The sequence below is a fragment of the Musa acuminata genome, chromosome BXJ2-7 (genome assembly GCF_036884655.1).
Source record: "Musa acuminata AAA Group cultivar baxijiao chromosome BXJ2-7, Cavendish_Baxijiao_AAA, whole genome shotgun sequence".
NCBI lineage: Eukaryota > Viridiplantae > Streptophyta > Magnoliopsida > Zingiberales > Musaceae > Musa > Musa acuminata.
The window spans coordinates 1,871,907-1,894,181 of record NC_088344.1 but is presented as its reverse complement, the minus strand read 5'-3'; the positions used below and the strand labels follow the sequence as shown (position 1 = coordinate 1,894,181).

The following is a 22,275-nucleotide window of genomic DNA, read 5'->3' as shown; positions in this document are numbered from 1 at the left end:
ATCGATCCCTTCATCTATTTCATGTATACCTCGTACGTTTCTTCGCGTTTCGAACGGAAAATTAATAGAACCTCTTCCTCCTCTTCCAAGAAAATTACGTCCCTTGTTCGATTGTCTTTTGTGGTGGATGATTTAGATCGTCAATCATTTTTTGAGATTTATGTTGAGAATTATAAATTTATAAAAAAAATTATATTGAGAACATATCCAACAAAATCTTTCGATGCTTAAGTTAGTAAATATATCTAAAGGATTCAATCGAATATTTCTTATTATGAGATGATAGGGCTTTTTACACTATGCTGAACAAAAGTGAGACTCAAAGATGTAGTTAGATATCGAGGGTGGCTACATGTATCATTCGGTCATTAATTTAATTCATTGAATTTAAGAATCACGAGGCTATGGTTATATTTGTCCCCCATTATGCTTTAACATACAAAATAGGATTGAGATACAATGGAGCTCTTTTGAGCCATTGACCCTGTTTAAATAAAAAAATAATTATTGTTTGATTCAACTATGTCTTGATTGTTAGAATGCCATTTTGGGTCAACTCGATTGTGCTATTTTGGACCGATTATGTTATATTGACATCAAAAATAGTATTTCGGGATCACACTAGTATCGAAGATTACGTTTTAGGTTTATTCAGCTACGCTTGTGTCTAAGATAACGCTTTGAATCAATTTGATTATGTTCATATTAAAAATAGTGTTTTGGATCGATTCAATCGTTTTGGCATAAAAAATAGTGTTGTTTTGGGTTGATTCGATTGTATCGGTGTCGAAGATTAATGCTTGGACCCATTCCACCATATTAGCGTTGAAAAATAAAGTTTTAGACCGATTTGACTGTACTGTATCAAGGTTGGTTCCTCTCCCTCGAAGGATCAGTCATCTTTGTGGGTTCTCATGCCGCACAACCACAAGCACGTCATATCAATGGCTGCATCAGATCAGATGAGATATGATACCTACCATGCCATAACAATTACTTGTATGTGGCCCAATCGAGGAGCTGAATCATCTTTAGCCTATGAGATATTATCTCACTTTGTTAATTCAAATAAATTATTAGGTAATCGAATGGTTTAACAGTGGTATCGCAAGGGTCAGTCAGCCCTTGTAAATAGAATCATCCCTTCAATCATTCTCCCCCCGCCTTCTGATGGTTTTGCAGCATTTAGATTTATTGAGCATTTAGATTTATTCTCCCCCTCTCCATCAATCATTCTCCCCCCGCCTTCAATCAACTCAGAGGCCAACTTAGTGAACCATTCATTCTCTAGATGAGAGAATTCCTCCCGGATGAAGGTCATAATAATATATAATGATAGATCAGAGTCTCCAGCATGAATTCCTCTCGGATGCTTTGGATGAGAGGAGACCGACTGCACATAAGATACTGTGTCGTTTGATTTCTCGCTTGTTCTCCAATTACGGTGCATAGATTCTACTACATCGAGGGGAGGGGGCGTTCGACAAAGCTCATCTGATGCTTAACTTAATAAATCGATTCGAACGAATACCGAACCTATTAAGAATGAATAATAATATTATAAGAGTTTTAGATATACCAGTTTCAATAACTCTCCTAGTAAGTGAAAGGCAATCAAATCGCCTACAACATTATTTGTTCTTCCCTCTATCAACAAGTAAAACGTGCTCCCCAAGAACAAAGTTAACCCATTTATATGGTACTTTTTCTTACAACAGAGTCTTAATATTAATCGACTTATTTTATTTATATCATCTTAAATAACATTTTAATTATTTTATCATTTATAAAAGCTACACTTAATTGTTCTCAAATAAAAATTTTAAACATCCATGTTTGTTCTCTCGTTTATACTTCGCTAATTCTTTTACATGTTTTCGAACATCTATACAATAATAATCGCCATGCTCGATTACAAAATTGACGACAAGGATAACATAAAACAATTAACCCTTCAATCACATAATCTTTTACTCTCGAGACTAATATCTTCGTTAATTTTTCATTTCACCTCGAATAATAGATGGAAAAAAAAATTACTTTGAACTTTGTTTACACAACACTAGTTGTTTGTCCATCTTTTACTCTATGACTTCATCTTTTTTGTTAGTTAATATCACTCGATTACATTTTATATAATCAATCTTTGTTGAACTCAATATATAAAACTTAAAACCTTTAATTACTACAATTTGTCTCCATAACTCGAATTTAGAATTTTATCTTAACATCGATTAAAATAATATCACAAATATCATATATCATGAGGTCTTCCACATTTACATCCACACACATCCATCTTCCTATCTAAAGCAACAACAATCTGAATGATGTCGCTATCTAATAAAAATTCCTGAGTGTATCTATCTCAATCAGATCAACTAAACTAGTGTTATACTGCAAAGTACTTTTAAAAATAGAAACAGCATTTTATGCCCAAAATCAACAGTTACTTTACAACAGAAAGAGTAAGATAAATAAATTTTGATAATGACCTTCTTGGGAACAAGATTACATATGTGAAACGGGAAAATTACATGAATTCTTTCGCCATATTTCCTTCTTCACTTCAGCCAACAAAATCTCTAATCCTTCTGGTAAAAGGAGAGAACAAAGTCCGTATGTACAGAGAAGAGTTGGGTATCCACAAAAAGCTGATCCAACAAGTCGAAGGAAAAAAAAAACAAATACAATGATCAAACACAATTTGACCAATTCAATACACCATGATGGAGTTAAAAGAGTCTAGCTTTATACATTTTATCCTAAATTCTTAAGCATGTCCGTAATGATCAGATTCAAATACCAACAAAAATTATAACAGGAACACATTTAAGCAAATAACCAATTCAATACTCCATGATGGAGTTAAATGTCTAGCTTCATACATTATTTCCTAAATTTTAAGCATGTACGTAATGATCAGATTCAAATACATAATAAGGTATTGATTTGGTCTAGCTTAATACATTATATCCTAAATTCTTATGCATGTCCGTGATGATCAGATTCAAACACATCAAGCAAACTGAGTATATCAACAAAACCATGTAAAATTAACAGTTGGAAATTTAAAGACAAACTTGACTAGATGAAACAATTTCTCTCGTGCAAATGTGCAAAGGAACCAATTTTAATGCAAATGATCAATGATTGATGATGATGGATTAGAAGCCATGGAATGCAAAATAATATTTTTAAATTAACCACAAAGGAACTTATTATATTAGCAAAACCAAACACTCTCCAGTGCAAAGGAATAAGATGTCCAATGTGTACCTTCATAAAAGACCTGTCCCTATATGGAAAAGAATCAATATAACTGTCTTTCAGCAGCACCGAAACCTAGATATTTAGCACAAAACAAAAGTAGGTTAGGACTTGTGCCACTAATGAAACAACAATTTGAGTACAACATGAAGAACCTTTAACTAATTTAAAACAACAAAATAAGTAGTAAAAGGTTCCGAGTTGCCCTTAATTTTTCAGCCTGCAACTAGAAATCTACTTCTTATCTTATTTGCAATGGATTTGGTTTGGAAATATGGCCAAGAGGCAAGGCAGGGGCCTGCAATGATCGGTGTTAGGATCAACAAAAGATTTGACATTCTTCTGCTCATTTAACTCAACATATTCTGTTCCAAGCCAACGCATGATAATAGTAACAGCTCCACCACATAAATTAGTGGAACAGTATATATATATATATATATATACCGAACGGTATAACGAGCGGTATACTGCTCGGTATACAGTACCGTATCATACCAAGAGAGTGTCGAAACTTCAGTACGATACGATATTTCAATCCTTGGTACTAAGTACTAACCAAGAATTGAAATATCATGCCGTACCGGAGTTTCAACATTCGCTCGGTACGGTACGATACTACATATACCGCTCGATGTGTGTGTGTATATATATATATATATATATTTATAAAAGGTGACGTTGCTGGGGCAACGTGACGTCACCTCGCTTATATATATATATATATATATATATATATATATATATATATATATATATATATATATATATATATATATATATCAAGGTTTGCCATACCGGACTGTACCGCCCGGTACGGGCGGTACGTACCGGTCCGACAGACCAGTGGTACGCGGACCGCACTGTACCGTACCGACACTGTAGCGATACTGTAGCACACTGTAGCGCTACTGTAGCACACTGTAGCTACACTGTAGCTGGGTGTACCGCTCGGTACACCTGTGTGTACCGCTCGGTACACCGTACCGTACCGGTACCGAGCCCGGGTCGAAACACCGGTACGGTACGATACGGCGAACCTTGATATATATATATATATATATATATATATATATATATATATATATATATATATATATATATATATATATATATATATATATATATATATATATATATATATATATTCCGTCCTATTCGGTAACGGGCAATCCGTGTATTAGTCAGCTGACGGACCGGTACATACCACCCGGTACGGGCGATATTATTTGAAACTGTATACCTTGGTACTAACTACTAAACAAGTGTAGCATTGGCACACTGGCATGCCAGGTCCGCTATATAGATCAGTATGTCCAGCACTGGAATCCTTGTTGACAATGGTTTATCAGTAAATCCACAAGAATAAGAGCATAAGTAAATCTGAAAAACATGTTTTGTACAGTTCAGCTAGTTCTACGATGAATTCTTAGAACTATAACAAAAGAAAATAACAGACGTATACTTCATGTGACCATGCCACTTATGAGTTGGTAATATTATCACTTAAAAAACCTTATCACACTAGCAGAAATAAACAAAGTCATGACTCATGAAGAGGGTTTAAGTTCCAACTCAATGAGATAAACACCATAGCAAAGTTGACCCAGCTAACAGTCCTTTGTTTGAGACACTACTTGGTAGGCCTAAAACAGATCAAATCAAAAGCAACAGGCTGAGTGAGATATTTGACTGAGATTAACAAGTTCATATAACTAAACAATGTCTACAAAGAGCATAGGATACAAAACAATGTAAAGGTCTGAAATTATCTTTGGGTCTGATATGGTGAAGAAACTGAAAAGATATTCCTGCAACTATCTGCATGCAAAAAATTAAAGTCTCCCAAGTCCTATTCTTAATATATGGGTTAAGCCTCATTTGAAAGAAAAAATGAACTACTAAAGAACTAAATGTGAAGAGAATTTTATTTATCAATTATCAAACATTGCTTTACACCCTGTGACTCCCATGTTTAATGCATGAGAGTCTACCAAATAATCTGTGTCACATGGGAAGAGAGGTTATGCTTTGGCTGGTTTTCCACACTTGGTGGGAAGAAGCCATTATAGAAAGTTCATATAACCCTTGACTCTGGATGGTGGTCATGCATCTGAAAGGCATCTTAGATATAGTTGTTTCAACATAGCAGTTGCTTTTGAACTTTCCAACAAATTCAGGTTATCATAAAAGGTCCCAACATCATAATAAAGATCTTGGAAACTGAAAAGAAAGAACATCATAATCTATCTTTTAGCAGAAAAGCCAAATGTCAGACTCAAAAACAAACCTTGTCATTGTTGCATTGCACATTTGTGATCGTATGGGATCGCAGATTGGAGCAAAAAGAGTCTAGATACGATCTGAGAATTGCCAAGAAACCTTTAGCGGCTTCAATCTGTAAACACAAGAAAAAAAATTAATACGCATTTCAAAAAATTCTTAGTACCATGGTTTGCAGTACCGGTCCGTACCGCCCGGTACGGGCGGTACGTATCGGTCCGTCAGACTTCCGGTACGCGGACCATATGTTACCGTTCCGACACTGTAGCAGTACTGCGGCACGCCTGAATATACCGCTCGGTACACCTGGGTGTACCGAGCGGTATACCGTACTGTACCGGTACCGAGCCCAGGTCGAAACTCCGGTACGGTACGGTATTGCGAACCTTGCTTAGTACTATAAAAAGATTTATATGTGAAGAAAAAATTAACCTTCTGAGTGTCAATAAGAATTATGCATATTTTACAAGAAAAACATAATAAGAATGCAAAACAGTGCCATGATTAAGTAACTTCAAAACAGTGTTTGCAGTTCTGGGTACCAGTACTAAACTGGTCAGGCATTGGAACAGTATGGGTTCATACCGATTTACCAAGTGTTGGTACACTGGTGAATTCTGGATTTTGAGAAATACATTAAACTATTACCAGAAATCTAGGAATAACCACGTTTATCCTTATTTTCTCCCCTTTTTTAGTTATATACAATCAAATTAGACAGCTATAAATTGATTTAGATCTATAAAATTATAAATAAGATGTAAAACAAATAACAGGCTACCAAAAAACACGCTGCCATGACTAAATTATGTGTTAATGGAATAATAATAAACACTTAATTAGTCATTATTAATCTAGCAACAAAAAACACACTGCAATGAGGACTAAATTACCACTAACTAACCCTTAATTATAGGTTAATGGAATAATCAAATTAGCCATTCATTTCTTAATCTACCAACATTAAACATACTAGAGCAAGCCCATAATTACCTCTAGCTAACCCTTAATTATATGTAAATGGAAAAATAAACCCTTGATTCATGGATAATTTCCTAATTAAGCAAGAATAAACATGCTACAATTAGCCCTTAATTAGGTGTACATTGAAGAATAATATCTTAAGTATGAATATACATGCTCCAATGACCCCTTAATTACCTCTAATTAGCCTTCATTAAGTGTATATGAAAGAATAAGACCTTCATTATCCCTTAATTGCCTAATCACACAAGAATAAACATTTATGAAACCTAATTACATGAAATATCAGGGATCAAATTTCAGATTAACTTGATCTCAAGACAAGTAGGATCATATCATGAGATTTAAGCCTCTTTGAATGCAAACCAACCTTCCCTAATTCACACAAGAATAAACATTTATGAAACCTAATTACATGAAATATCAGGGATCAAATTTCAGATTAACTTGATCTCAAGACAAGTAGGATCATATCATGAGATTTAAGCCTCTTTGAATGCAAACCAACCTTCCCTAATTGTTTTTTTAAGGCAATCAGAGAAGATCTAAACCTTTCGCCCAAGAAAACAAGAGATTGAGGTTGAGAATGAGATTGCGAAAGAGAGTGAGGGTGAAATAGGAGAGGAGGGTGAAAGGGGTGTATTTAAACAAATAAAGAGGGGCTCCAGCGGTCGGATGGATTTAAATGACACAAATTTGGCTGTTACCATCACCTACAGGTCAGTACTAATCAAATTTTGACTGGGTATTGCTGGTAAAGCATATGTATTACCCAGTACATCTCAAATACCGACTGGTATGTTTGTACCAGCCTTGAACCAACTAATATGTCACTGGTCTGAGAACTGATCAGTGGTCAGATCGGTGAATACAGAACCTACCACACTGAACTGGTCGAACTTACGAACCTTGCTTCAAAATAATCTTCATCATAGTGAAACTCCCATGTCAAGATTGGATTATTTGCTATGCCATTCAAGCATGCTGCGAAATTAGATTGCACAATACCAGGCTAAAGACCTTGACAATTATGAAAATAAAATTTCTCAAAGCAAAACCAAGTTCAGTACAGACTGTTGAGCAGACTATATCTAGTTTACACTCAAGAAAATTATTGTTCTACCTGAATTAGAATGAAAAATCTTGATTTCAAGTTAAAGTTATTGAGTTATAGATATAAAACTATAAAAATTTCTTACTTTGTCCTCATGAAACAAACATAAGCTAATTTTTTTTGGTTCCAATAATAAGTTCATAGAACTAATTCAGCAAATTCTGACCTCCCTTTAGTGATGATGGATAAATTGTGTGTAGGACCGGAATCTCGCTTGACATAGAACACAAGGCAGATGTGGAGAACTGTTTTGTAAGTCCTAAATAAAGACAAGGTAAATGTAGAAAACTGCAAATGAAATTCTCTTTAATGGAGTAAGGTATGACATGAGGATGCAAGATTCAGTCAAGAACTGACTTAACATCAAATCCCCAAGAATTGTTGTTAATCACTGTTTAAAGCTTCTCCAAAATGGAGAAGATTTAGTGCTTGGACTGGTATTTGTGCAAATACTGTAAATGGAATCACATCTCATCTGTCACAGAAGTTAGCATATCCTGGATTTCCTAAGCTTTTCTTTTTTTAGTTACCATTTTTGAAAAATATCAAAAAATCACAACAAAAAAATTGAGTTGCATAAATTAGAAGTACTGTAGGAATAGAAATATTATGAAATAAATTTGATCATCGTAACTCCATTGAAAGATAGCAGTGGTTTTGCTACTACCCTTCGGATAACAAATTTCAATCACGTTAACTTTTTTTTAAGAAAATTAGCAAAAATCAAAATTTCAGTATAAACTACACTTAAGAATGCAAACTATGGCACAGCTCAACATAATAGAATTTTTTTTTATAAATAATGTATCTACTTGGTTCATTAGCTTCCATAGCGAAACACTTGCACAAAGTTCAGAAAGAAGGAATAAAGGATACATGAGCTAGGATTAGAGCTTGCCTGTACATCAGTGCACTCATAAACCGGCCTTCTTCTAGCTAGGTAGCTTTCACCAACAAGTTTTGCATAGTATGGACTTAGAAATGAGAATAATTCTTTATGTTGTGGCAATTGTGGCATTGAGGGCAATTTAACCTACATGGTCCAATTTGATGATGATTATGAGAAATAAAAAGTAGACAAAGAACATTAGAAATTCAACTTCAACAAAACAACTAAACAAGAACAGAAACCAAAATCCAATATATTTCAGAAAGAAATTACAACTAGCAAATATTTGAGAGATCATCTGTAATTATAAAGTAACAAGAAAAATATCTTGTACAAAATTGCCATATGCAAAAACCCTCATGTTTATTATGTGATGTCAATAGTCATTATACATATCCAAGTCATGTATGTACTATATATTAACTCTAATATTAAGCAACAGAGGAACATATTAACCACAAGTTAAATCATGACCACAATTATGAGCTTGTCAGGGATCATCAAACTAGTTCAGATTTGTTAGCAAATCTCAAAACTGTTCATTTATTCATTATCTCAAAAACTACAAACACCTCAGCTGTGTACAAACTACAAACCAAGATAACTAAACTGCTTCTCCAAAGGCATTATTAGGCAACACAAATGTACGCCTATATAGCATGAACATAGCAGTCTATCATGTCATACCGGACAAATGATACAGATACAAGTTGGACTCAGTCTGCAAAATTGTTCTTAGGATCTACTTGGGATGTTACAACCAATCTTGGTGGCATGGATAAGATAGAATTGACAAAATAGAATCGCCAAAACAATATTTCAACAAAATAGTAAAAGATATCAAAACTGGAGAAAATGTAATATTCTAAAGAATTTAATTACCTTCATGTTTTACAAAATTTCTTACTTCCCAAAAGGGCATCAAATCAAAATTGTAAATTATAAAAAAATCAGGGCATAATTATCATATCATACAATGATATCAATGTAGTAAATAACTTATAAATATGTCATACAAAAGATTCAAACTTATTCACATAACCTATAAATATATTGAATGGATCCCATTATAGCCCCAACTGTTTCAAATTACCATGAAAGTGAAAGTGTCAGGTAATTGCAAATAAAAAAAATGTGTCAGTTAGTGCAAACAAAAGTAACCTTCATGCAACCATATTGCCACGTACTTTAAAAATAATCTCATGACATTTTTATTTTTCATTATCTATCACAGAATACGTATTTCCTTAACAAGTGTAGGCTACATATCGTCCTCTCTTCTTTCATGATATTCTTTCTTCTTCACTTTATCAATGATGGGTGAACAATGCAATCATACTTTAAAATGTACTGACATACTGGTCTAACCGAGAAACAATACCAGCCCAAACCTCGGTGTAGCTCTCAGTATACCTTTCATTCTTTTCAGTGATACCGGATGGTGTATGCCACTTTACTGCTCAATATCTCGACGCTATATCAGTCTGATAAGTTGTCAAACGTGATTCTTGGAATTTAAAACCTTAAGTATAATATTAGTTGTGACAATATCTACTATGGCAACAATCCGGTTGCTTTAAATAATAAACAAAATAGCAGCAGTGACTGTCCCAAACTCCCAATCATAGGATAGGTTTCTTTTTGCCCTTTCTTCCTCTATTTCCCTCTTCTTATCCTTCCTTCCCATGCACTCTTCTTTAACTCTCTTAGGTTCTCAAATTGTTTGACCAAAATTGGCCAACTCCAGTCAAGATCAATTAACTCTTAACGGATTTGAAATTTTTTTAAGGCCAAAAAATTAGTCAAAATTGGATAGGTTTTAGGTAATGCCAATATGAATGGGGCATATTGTATCGGAACAGACTTGTCAATACATAATACCAATCAAGATTTTAATACCAATCCACAACCGGTATCAGGCATGCACAGTATTAATATACCAAGTGTTATTTAGCTGACCAGTACTGACTTATATAGTCTGGCACCATTTTTAGTTGGACTGACTGATTCGTACACATCGGTATGTATCAATTCAACCGGCTCAACTGATATTTAGAGTTTTGAACTAATATCACTGGAAAATGGATTAAGTCACCTTAGGCTACCAAATTATTGGAGTGTCTAGCAATGAATTTTGTCAATTTGATAAATTAAAGATTTAATAAAGATTACTATCCAAAGACTGTACAACCATTTCTCAAGAAGTTGGGAATGAAATTCTACATGGCAGAAAGAAATAACTTTAATACATAAAAAGAATGACAGATAACAGCCAACAGTGTAAGATGGGATGTTGCCTGATTTATCAGACAACTTCAACTACAAAATTCTGCAAATAAACTAATAAAAAGTCAAGACACAATGATCAGCAATATTATTTGCCGTAAGCATTCGAGTTGTAGAGGAAGAAGATCAAGGCAAAGAAACACTAATGTATTGATGCTAAGCTGATGACCAACACATGCGTAATAACAATAGACATTCGAAGTTGCCTTGCCTACCTGGTTCTTGTCAGCATCAACAAGTATGACATTAGCCAACTTTGATTGTATGTCAGCTGTTTTGTTCTTTATTCCCACCTGCAAATGCACAAAATTTCCAAGAGAAATAAAAGTAAGCTTTAAAAAAACTACAAATGACAAAAGGAACTAGGAGATGGATCAAAGATGCAAATGAAGTCTTTCAACTTGGTTGATGGTCTTTTTTTTGTTGGGTTACATCATTCAACTTTGTGACTGATCTGTAATGTATTAGATCTCCTTCATTTTCCTTGTCCCATAATAGACAGAATTTTGTATTTGTTTATCTTAATAATGGATTATCTTAAGCATCCATCTCACAAAGATACACAGGTTGGTTTCATAGACCTACGCTGATGAAGAATATTAATCCAGAATAACTTAAGACCGACAGGTTATTGTAAATTCCTCCTGAGATTTGCCAGCAAGGAGTTATATCAAAGATTCCAAATTGTCATCCAAACAATCTATAAACAAATCAAGCCAATTTTTGCATAGATAAACAATAGTTACTTGAGTGATTTTAAATGAGTATTTTTGATAAAACAATGATGGTGTTGAAACTTGAAACAGAAAACCTTGACTACGGCTTTTAAACAATTTCAAGCTACATGTTTGTCAATATAATGCATCTCAGTAGTCTTCTTCTGAAATTCATTAAGCTAGATGTCAGAGCAGACCACACAGACACAAAGGGAACCAAACTAAATCATATGAATCTTCAAGAAGACTGAAGATTTGGTTAACTACAAAAATGACAGTTCTAAGGACTCCTGCAATTGACAGTCTTTTATGTCACTGCATGAAGATAAAATCAGATATTACAAGTTCAATAAATGGAGTTGTGGTATATAGAAACTTACAATGTATGGTACTGGTGCATCCACAAAGTCCAGCATATCATTTGGCAAAACCTAATTTTCCAGATATAAGCACACCGAATGTACAATTGCATGTAAAACCCTTTTATTGCAGTAGGTTAAAATTATTGAGGTTACATACTGGCATTAGTAGGCTATGCCACTGATAGGGGCGTATCAGCGGAACTACTGATAAAACTGAAGCTGATAAAACACCCTGCACATCAAATGTTGATTTAATAAATTGTAGAAATATCAGCCTTCACACTTGGAAGAGAATGCAAAGATTACTAACCAACAATTATCATTTATTTCATCGAACTTATGGCAAAAGCATGCCTATAGGCAATTCATGATCAATCTTGAGAAGATAAGGAACAATGTAGTCCCCAAATTCATTCGCTAGAATTACAAAAGATCACTAGCATGAACTTGGACATCCTCCAGCATATATGGATGCCTCCAACGATGCCACAATCATGATAAGATTATAAGGGATTCTTTATTTTAGAATTATTTAGTGTAAACCAAGGTTCGCAATACCGTACCGTACCGGTATTTCGACCTGGGCTCGGTACCGGTACGGTATACCGAGCGGTACACCCGGTTGTACCGAGTACTGTAGCATTGCTACAGTGCTACAGTAAGTGCTACAGTGCTCGGACCGGTAACAGTCGGTCCGCGTACCGAAAATCTGTCGGACCGGTACATACCGCCCGTACCGGGCGGTACAGCTCGGTATGACAAACCCTGGTGTAAACAAACAATTATGTTACCTGCTTTACATATCAATGCTGCAATAATATGTAATCATGATGAGATCAAGAATTCTGAATATAGGATAATAACACTAGACTAAATAAGGGGAAGTTAGGGACACTAAATTTACATTATTTAGAACAACATCTTGCGCAAAAACAAGAATCGTAAAATAAAAGAAGAAAGGAAATGCACCTTACCAAGTTTGAGCAAATGACAACGATTTGTTTCTCTAAAAGTGCACCAGCAAGCATCACCAGTATCTGACAAGTGGAAAACAAAACAAGGACGTAGATGCAATGATCCAGTGTTACGTGTAGAGAATTCTCAAAAGGCACGAATATGATAACAACACATCCATATATCTGGGTTTTGGTCTCTAAGGAGACAGCTAGATCAAGTGCATTGTTTGTGGTGTCAAGAGGTCAGGGCTTCCAGTCTCACAGCTACCAAAATATACATCTATAGACTTTTACCATTAGCGGATGAGCAGTACACTTAAAGCCTAGGCACCAATTCGCACATGATTATCTGCAGCTATAATTTCTGCAATTCATCACAGAACTAATGCACTACGAATACTCGCAGCACACATGCATCAAGTGCCCACCTTACGGCACCTCCCTCCATCTCTTATTCTCCCCTCTTCTATCTGTCTCTCTCTCCCCTTCCCTCCTGCTCCACCTACTCCCCCCTCCTCCTCCCCTCTTCTCTCACTCTCTTACTCTCTCCCTCTCTGGTCCAAGTGATACTGACTGGTACCAAAGCTATAATGAGGTAAGAAACGTCAGACCATACAGGTACCATACTGATTCAACAACAGACTGGTTTTAGTACTGTATCAAGACATTAATCTATGCTAAGATAAGGCATAGGGAAAGGCTACCATTTATTAACCATCAAGATTTTTAACCATTTTCAGTATTGCATCAAGATTTTAACCATCATTTATATTTAGGGTTTTAGGTAAAGGCTACCATTTTTGAGAAACTTTTGGGGTCATATTCTTAGTGAAAGCTCCTCACCAACATTGTCTGTTGATGAAGGCCCATAGGCCAAACTATGTAAAGTTGTAAACATTGTGTATTGTCATGTGATTGTCACTCTCTTCTCGTATCTTTTTCCTCCCTATTCTGTGCTATCTTCCCTATAAAGGCCTCTTGGCAACAACACTAAGTAATTACAAAATCATGCCCATTGTGATTTTACATCAAAATGTAGCTGTCTACAGAATCACCATAAACAATCGAATAAGTTCATCTATGCATGGTACAATGTCAAAATAAGAAACTTTTTATTCTTTAACATTTTAGGGACCTTTGGGGAAGACAGGAGATTAAAATATTAACAAAAGGTTTGACATCTGAAAGGAGCTTCTGCATGTCAGTTTATAATAATGATAACACTTACATGTTCAAGCCTCAAGCATCCACAAATGGTTGCAACTGTCCATACAGACAGAGCAGTTGCCTCCTCTTCTGCCAAGAGAGAAGTACGTACCTATAATAAGGGCAGCACATAAACAAATATAAAACCTTTGTCAAGCTTGTTCATTCAAGCAGTCTAAAGCTATCATGGATATAGCAACCAGATAGCAAACTGAAGCTGAAACTAGGATTAGCAGAAATGTACCTCAGCCATCTCTAAGTTTGTGCCATTAGATCTTAGATCAATAGTGGAGCCAGCAATATGAAGAACTGTCTCACCAGGTCTATGAAACTCCAAAGGATGCAAGTGCTCCAAAGGCTGAAAAGTGAGTGTTGAACCTCTAGCAGGGCACTGTAATTCATAGTACTCACAAATGATCTGTAAGGATCCCTTGCAGTTTGCCTGAAATTAAATGGGAGCAGTAGATGAACTATTAGGGAGTTCATGAAATGTGGAAATTTCAGAATCCAGGATTTATTATACTTGTACCAAACTCCAGTAAAACTACTTTCAAACCTTGGCCCAATCAAGAATTTTATTTTGACGACCCAAATCTTCTTGACCTGATGAAGATGGCTCTTCCAGTTCTGCATTATCGATATTACTCCTAAGGTCTCTGTCTTCACATGGAGAACCCTGTAAACTGAACAGGCAGGGTAAAGATTTCCTTTACTAACTCAGTCATCATAGTTGCTACATTTTATCTTCATTTTATGCAATTAATTTAACTCTATGCATAAAAATGTTAAACCAGCCTAGAGATTATCATAGACCATTCTCTTCATAGAACACTCAGATGTAGTCATCAATCACTTGTACCATTTTGGAGTTGTGACATTAATTAAATCACTTCTGAAGGTGAAGATAATCTAAAATCATAATTTTATATGTAAAAATATCCCCTTAGGCCCATTTATGAGGTGACAACCATCTTTAAACAAAGTTTTGATTTAATAGAAAAATAATATTGAAAACCAAACATTAATCTAATCAATCAAATTACACATATGATACAGTTTTGCACACTTGCCAAAAAACATGATCTGAAGATGGTAACAACTGTCACTAACATGATCGCATCGCTGCTATGCACCTAAAAAGCTTGATGCCAAGTGCAACAGAAGAATTTGATGCAGATTTTACAAGTAATAAGAACATAGATATGTTTACTATCAAAGTGAAAACATGTTCGTTGGATATAGTATAATTATTTGAGAAATATATTCAACAATCAAATTTCCAGTTCGACCTATTTCACAATGATCCCTGTTCAAAGTCTTTTGAGGATGTAATCATGACAAGAAGAATGACAAGTAATCTTGTCTACACTTGACTAAACATTAACATGAACAAATCATAAAATTCATGTGCAACAAAAAAAAATGTGTAAAGAAAAGAAAATTGCAATTCAATCACTAGGAAATTTTCAATGAACAAAAAACAAAGTTCAGAAAATAGTCTGATTATGGCTCATGTCTAATTGCAAAATTGATGCCACAAAATTAGGACTAACTTGTAAAAATTATTCCAAGCATACAGATGGCAATTATAGAATTGTTTGAAACATAGCAGACGAGAAACGACTAAAGGTTGTCTCAGTCACACTGAGGTTTGCTTCAGGACAAGCATGTTCATAAGAGAAAAACAGATTAAATATGCTGCAACAATGGCATAATTTTCCAATATCATACTGGCATGATCATGGAAGATGATTTCTACCTGCCAGAAGATTCTGAGCTTTCATATACTTGACACCCTAAAAGTGGCAAAACAGCATCCATAACATGCCTCTCATGTTGCTTCTTTCCATTGATATTATTAATAGAATGATCAAGATTTCCTTCACTACAGACTCCATTTTCTTTTCCAGTTTGAGGGTCTCTTGCTCCTTGATTAACTTCCAAATTTACATTATTTTGGATGAAAATTTTAGGCTCTAAGACACTGATGGGATCCCTGTCGCAAGAAACTTCCTCAGGAGTAGTTTCTGAAGTTAAATCAGAACCTCTTGCTGGGCTTAATCCTTCCTCCACAGCATATTCTACCCTCAAATTACTGTCAATGTTATTGTGCACTCGGTCTTCCTCAGCTGTTTCTTCTGGCGATAGCAAATTTAGCATGTCAGTGCCTTTTGTAAGGTGCTCCAATCTTTCTTCAATAAGGATACTACAGCAAAGAGAAGAATGTAAAAATTGTGACACCAACATAAACTAACACACACAAATGCAATGATTAAAGGAGAAAAAGCCTTCATAAAATTAAAGAATCATCAACAATGCAAAAGTAAAAATTTACTTATTGATAAAATTAAGCACGTAAAATAAAGGGCCAGGAGAGAATAGCAAAACACAAAATAATGGATAATTGATTTACATTGTATAAAACACAAAATTATAATTGCAAATTAATTATATTAGAGATATGGCTTTGATGATTCTTCAAGATACATCAGAAAAAAATTGTCTAGTTCTCAAAACAATAACAGGTAGAAAATAGTAATCTTCTTCAACTAAGGGCCAAGAGAGAAACGGTGATGGCAGTTTATAGGTAACATAACACAAATGAAGAAAGCCACACTACTGAGCATCGTAAAATCATAGGAAAATTAAGTATATAGAATACAAATGAAGAAAACCACACTAATAAGTGTCATGATATCATAGGAAACTAAGCTAACCAACAAAGTCCAACACTGAACCACAAGCAAGCATGTCTTATCGTGGAAGAGAAGATGCCGTTCTAGAAGTCCTATAACGTGTAGAGCATTAACAATCATGTTTTCACTGCTCAAGCATTGACCTTGGACCGGTTATTTTGACTCAGTTTATTTTTGCTGTTAAGGATAATTGAAGTAAAATATCCTTATATAGAGCTGACTTAGATGAGGAAATTCTAAAGACATTCCTTGAAAGGTTTAGTTTGAATCCAAGACTGCGTTTTTGAATGTTCAAAAATATCTTCAGTCAAAGGAAGATTTTAGCTTCCTTAAAGGGGTTAGAAATATAACCGAGTCAGGCCAATCAAGTACATTTTGTCAGAAAAAGTACTGATTAAACACAAGACTCAGAGGATTGATTGGAAAAATTAGTAGTCCTGAACCAGTGTTGGAGGATCAGCAGATCAGTAGGATCACATTTGCAAATTAGGTCAGGCCAATTACAAAATGTTCAACTCAAGAAAAATTAAATAATTGAATAAAAGTGAAAAACTAATATAAGCTTAAAATGTTTTAATTTACTTCATTATTTAAAAAAATCAAAAATCTGAACCAAAGAATTTCAGCGCTCATTCACCTGACTACATAGCCCAACCCTCCCCTTATTTACTGCTTTCCATCTTCTCCCCCGTATCTCACCCTCCCACCTTCCACACAACCAACACCCTTTTTTCAGTGTCACTTGGGTGGCAAAGTGGTGGTTTGGCAACAAGCCCAGGCAGCTTATACAGCGTGTGATGAAAGACAATGAGAGATGTGGGTGCACTATGTGGTGGCAAGAAATGGAAGGGGGAGGTCACTAGGGAGGAAGTAATCAAGGGCCTGAGGAAGAGGATGGCAGCATGCAGCATAAGGATTAAGTAGTAATCTTCATGCTAAGCATTGGAAAGATCTAAACATTCTTAAAACTTAAAAGAAATAAAAGGATAGATAGAACTCAAGATACTTGAATCAGATAAGGAAAAGGTTTAAGTTTGGTGGTTGTGCTCAAAGAAAGTCAGAACTGGTGATTAAGTAGTAATCTTCATGCTAAGCATTCTACAAACACCACCTTCCTCATCTCGAGATAAATAACATCAGTAGCACTTCTCTCACTTCAACAATCTTAGGTGTACCCTCTTAGGAAACTAAGAGACTACAGAAGGTGCAAATGCAAGATGAAACCAGATTGACAAAAATAAGAAAAATTCTCTTTAAAGGGACATCAAACATATCGATAGGATTTTCTTTAGAAAAAACAGCCATAAAGTGGATGGATCCATAATCAGGTATTAGTAAGTAACAAATTGTATGATAAATGAAACTGTTAAAAGTCAAACATCATATTGTAATCATTATTTCTAAATTGAGTACACTGCTAAGCTTTTGCAGTGATGTTTTCAGCGAGCAAAATACAAAACTAAAAGGCAATAAGAAGGTTGAAAGCATTATCAACTTATATAGATGTATTACCTTTTCAGTATGCCAAAATGCATATCAAAAAATGGAAGCCTTGATAGAATGCAGTAACAACGTGATGTAGTTAATATATGACGGCTTAAGCGTGATGAGCATTGTTTCTCTCCTATAGGCAATGAAACCAAGTTTGAAGGTTTTTGCACAGGTTCTTCGACCAAGACACAGCATCCATACAAGGTTGAATCATCAGCAGCCTGTGACTTTGAAAATATTAAGAAATACTAAATTTATTGCAACAACAAGTCATATACTTAACTGACAGCACTAATAGGAAAAAGAAACAATGTCCTATCTTATAGATCAACATGGTTATATACCATATTAATTGGCTGAATAAGAAGCACCGGTTTATTAAAATCCAGATCTCATAATTATCTGGTACTCTGTCAAAGCTAGAATCGTTACATCACAGTATCACATTCTCAGCACTTAATCAGTTATGGTTCTGAAGAAGTGGTAAATTTAATAACAAAGCCATAAACATCAACTATTTGGTGGTTCTTCTGAAAGACTGTTACAGAGGAGATAGTGGAATTCCACAAAGAAAGCACAAGTATCATTTCACAATAAGAAGCCAAAGATTCCCACATTTTGAAGTTGGCTCTGTGGATCTTGTCTAACATCGAACCCCTACCAAAGGCAATACCACAAATCAAAAACCCTTTATTTTACCCAAAAGTCTTCCACCAGGCCTAGTTGCTCAATAAGAAAAAGTGTTGGATTTCTTTTATTTTTGCTCTACCTAATTTCATAAGAGCTCTCAAGTCTCAACCATCACTGTGAGAGAGACTATATTCGATAAGAACATTTAAGAATCACTATAACAGAGTATATAGTACATAGATTCTCAAGTATTATAGTTTTTTTAGAATGAGGACAATAAAGATCAATTTAAGGCTTTGCTACCACATAGATAATGAAAAAGATGTGACATTCAATGATAAGTAGGAAATGATTCTAATAGTTTATATGATACAAACGTAAAATTACAAACCTCTCGAAACAATAAGACATCTGTATATCATAGACAGTGGTACTTGGGAGTGGGGATTGTAATATATTCTTCAAGTTTTTCAAATTTTCACTCTATATTAGTTCTATTGCTCAAGATTAGCTAAAATTTCACATAAATCCTATTTTGCTGGCATTGCCTGGAACAAAATTTCTGTTCGATGCAAATCAACAGCTAAAACTAATAACACAGGAAATTAACAAAAAATATTAGACAGGTTTTATTACCTTTAAACGAAAAACAAATGACTGATTGCTTTGCTTAAGCTGTTCCTGCAAAACATAGCAGCTTGTAGTGACAGGAAAACAGACACCAATCTCGACAAAGCAGGTGAATAAACCAATGGAATTTTTAATGTCCAGGAGAGCATTTCAAAGCAGATAACTTAGTTTATGAAGACTCACCTGCCCTAGTATTATTTCATTCAGCTCACTCAATGAAGGAGTTCTTTCTACAGCATGAACCTAGAACGAAAAATCCAAGTGTTGAAATCACAAAGACGTAACCGTGCCAATCCAACCTATGAATGCAGAAGGGAACAGAACAGGTGTAGAGAACGGAACTCATATAAAGGTAACAACTGTCTAAATAAAAGCATACATATAGTATTTAAAATTTACAACAGTTTAGATAATTAGTCTAAAAGTGGAGTCTATTACAATGCAAAATAGTATGAAGCAGTCTAAATAGATCAAAGCCTTATGTCAAGAAAATGATATCTCCCTCCCTCCTCCTCCTCTCATCTGGCAGTGCAAGGCCCCCTTCTACAGCTCCCAATTCTCTCTGCCACCTCCCCCTTCTCTCCTAGCAGTGCAAGCGCTCCCCCCTTCCCCACACTCGAGTCTCTGTCTCAGCCATGTGAGGGCACCCATCCCCTACCTCTTCGCATGTATTATCTAATTAGTAATGATATTTTGAATATAAATGATATGAAACTCATGTATTATCTAATTTTGTTTAATGATTGTCTTTATCCTTAATTATATATTTTTATAATTTTTATATTGGTGAGTGTCTCGCTTCACTCAGGCGAGCGCCTAGAGTAAACATTTTGGAACCTTAGAGTCCTTTAGCGCCTCGAGCCTTTGCCAGTATTAACAAAGATGAAAATGGGAGAGACAAGCAAATAACATGGTTTTGTAGATGAAAATGGGAGAGACAAGCAAATAACATGGTTTTGTTAGGCCACGTATATTATACCAAGAATGCAAGAGAGAGACAGAGAGAAGAGAATTAGCAATCTAGAGGAAAAGGATGTTGAAGCATTAGCTCTGAAGATCCTGGTTTCATATTAAAAAATATCCAGTATGTTGTAGATTATTTCTGAGGTCAAGAGCATTTTGGCTGCCAAAATTCTCTTGATAAATGCAACAGGGAAGTTGAACAAACACGGGAAGTCGAGTGAAGAACAAGTACAACTCAAAAATATCTAAACCCAACAAAAGAGAAGAATCCAGCATCTGCTTTTGGATCTCTATGCAGATAATTGAAGTGGCCTAGCAGAAGTCTAACTAGCATATTCCTTTTCTACATATTACATGACTAGCAATCGATCTAATAGAAATGGTGACGAGTGAAATACACTAAATGTAAAGATTTTAATTTATGAAGTATCAACTACATTCACCAGAAGGTATGTATCCACTCTAATACACATTTAAGTCTTCAGAAAACATATGGAAAAAAGATAACATTAGAGAAACCCAAGAAATAACATGGTTTAAAAGTACTAAACCTCCAAGCCTCCAGGAAAGCAAAATGAGAGAAGATCCTTATACTTGAGGGGTAGCTGTTTCTCAGGCGGATAGACAAACAGAACCTAACAGAAGGAAGAGTTTAAGAGTTCAGCCTGCATGTAAAGCAGCTAATCTGATGTTGTAAATGGTAGGAAAAGACCAGAAACTAGGAGGCATAAAGTTGCAAAGCAAGATGCAGCAGACCTTTTAGAGTTTAGAATAAGAATACTAATAAAAACATATCTCCAAACATGCATGAAAGTCTATCCATAAACAACATTAGACATATAATTATAACATTTATAATAATGCATGCAGATAGGATAAGAACCTGTGGTTCAAGATTTGATTCAGCATTAACTTGATAATTGTAATTCAGTAAGTTTCTTCTCTTTGAGTAATCATTGTTATGATCCAAAACCAGCTTATGAAGTGCTTGGACATCAACACTAGGATGAAGTCCAACAACCACCATGCTCTCAAAAAATTTTGTTGGCTCCTTCACAGATCGCTGATCCTGCTTGGAAAATTTTGAAGGCATATGCTACAACTTAAAATGCATGATATAAGTTGGGAAATAAATTTGAAACACGACAGACATGTCAGATTATCAAGGCAAGCAAAAAGAGACTGCAATTACAAACTCATGATACCTTTTTTCAGTAAGTGTTCAGAATTAAAAGCATATGATTCATATGACATAATATATGCTTTAAAGTTTAAACAGTCCATGATGTTCCTCCAATTTACAAAACAAAGATAAATTGACAAATTGTTTCATCCACAGGTCTCCAATTAACCTGAAGAATTTAGAAGTCATATAATACCAGAGAAAAAGGAATTCAGAATACACAATATGTTGCTGCTCCAGAAAAACAAGACTGGACAAACCCAACAGACCACTGGCTCAGTTCCCTAAGCAAACAGAACATACGACACAATTTATATATAATATACATATAAGATAAGCCAATGCAGCTGCACAAGAAATTCTCAAATGCATTGTGGTTGTCTGATTTGCTTTTTATGGCAAATGTCCTTAAAATGTTGAATTATGCAAAGAATAAAGTGTCATTTAACTCTTCTCAGATATCAATCACATGATAGACTGTACTCAAATATCTTAAAAGCCTTCAAAGTAGTTAATTAAGTGTTTAAAATGTAAGCTTTTAGGTGGCTGTTTGAGACTATTACTAATCTTAGATGATGTATGGTCAATCATGCTGACTGCACTTAAACCAGCATAG

At 34.9% G+C, this 22,275-nt stretch overlaps 1 protein-coding gene across 10 annotated transcripts in view; it reads right to left on the bottom strand.

The window, feature by feature from the left end:
* Positions 1 to 2,377: 2,377 nt before the first annotated feature.
* LOC135585304 (uncharacterized) overlaps positions 2,378 to 22,275 on the bottom strand; it is a 28,224-nt gene continuing 8,326 nt past the window's right edge. For 5 of the 10 annotated variants that reach the window (XM_065115874.1, XM_065115880.1, XM_065115876.1 and 2 more), the window contains 17 exons: positions 21,360 to 21,545; positions 21,028 to 21,111; positions 19,697 to 19,756; positions 19,520 to 19,564; positions 18,275 to 18,480; positions 15,826 to 16,272; positions 14,623 to 14,749; positions 14,311 to 14,508; positions 14,089 to 14,178; positions 12,879 to 12,941; positions 12,062 to 12,136; positions 11,923 to 11,973; positions 11,042 to 11,119; positions 8,550 to 8,684; positions 5,561 to 5,668; positions 3,280 to 3,345; positions 2,378 to 2,654 (listed from right to left, as the gene is read on the bottom strand). In XM_065115874.1, coding sequence (XP_064971946.1) covers positions 2,586 to 2,654; positions 3,280 to 3,345; positions 5,561 to 5,668; positions 8,550 to 8,684; positions 11,042 to 11,119; positions 11,923 to 11,973; positions 12,062 to 12,136; positions 12,879 to 12,941; positions 14,089 to 14,178; positions 14,311 to 14,508; positions 14,623 to 14,749; positions 15,826 to 16,272; positions 18,275 to 18,480; positions 19,520 to 19,564; positions 19,697 to 19,756; positions 21,028 to 21,111; positions 21,360 to 21,545 — 2,088 coding nt within the window. In that variant the 3' untranslated portion in view covers positions 2,378 to 2,585. The remainder of the gene's footprint in view (positions 2,655 to 3,279; positions 3,346 to 5,560; positions 5,669 to 8,549; positions 8,685 to 11,041; positions 11,120 to 11,922; positions 11,974 to 12,061; positions 12,137 to 12,878; positions 12,942 to 14,088; positions 14,179 to 14,310; positions 14,509 to 14,622; positions 14,750 to 15,825; positions 16,273 to 18,274; positions 18,481 to 19,519; positions 19,565 to 19,696; positions 19,757 to 21,027; positions 21,112 to 21,359; positions 21,546 to 22,275) is intronic. The other 5 variants (XM_065115878.1, XM_065115882.1, XM_065115879.1 and 2 more) reach the window with 4 other exon arrangements.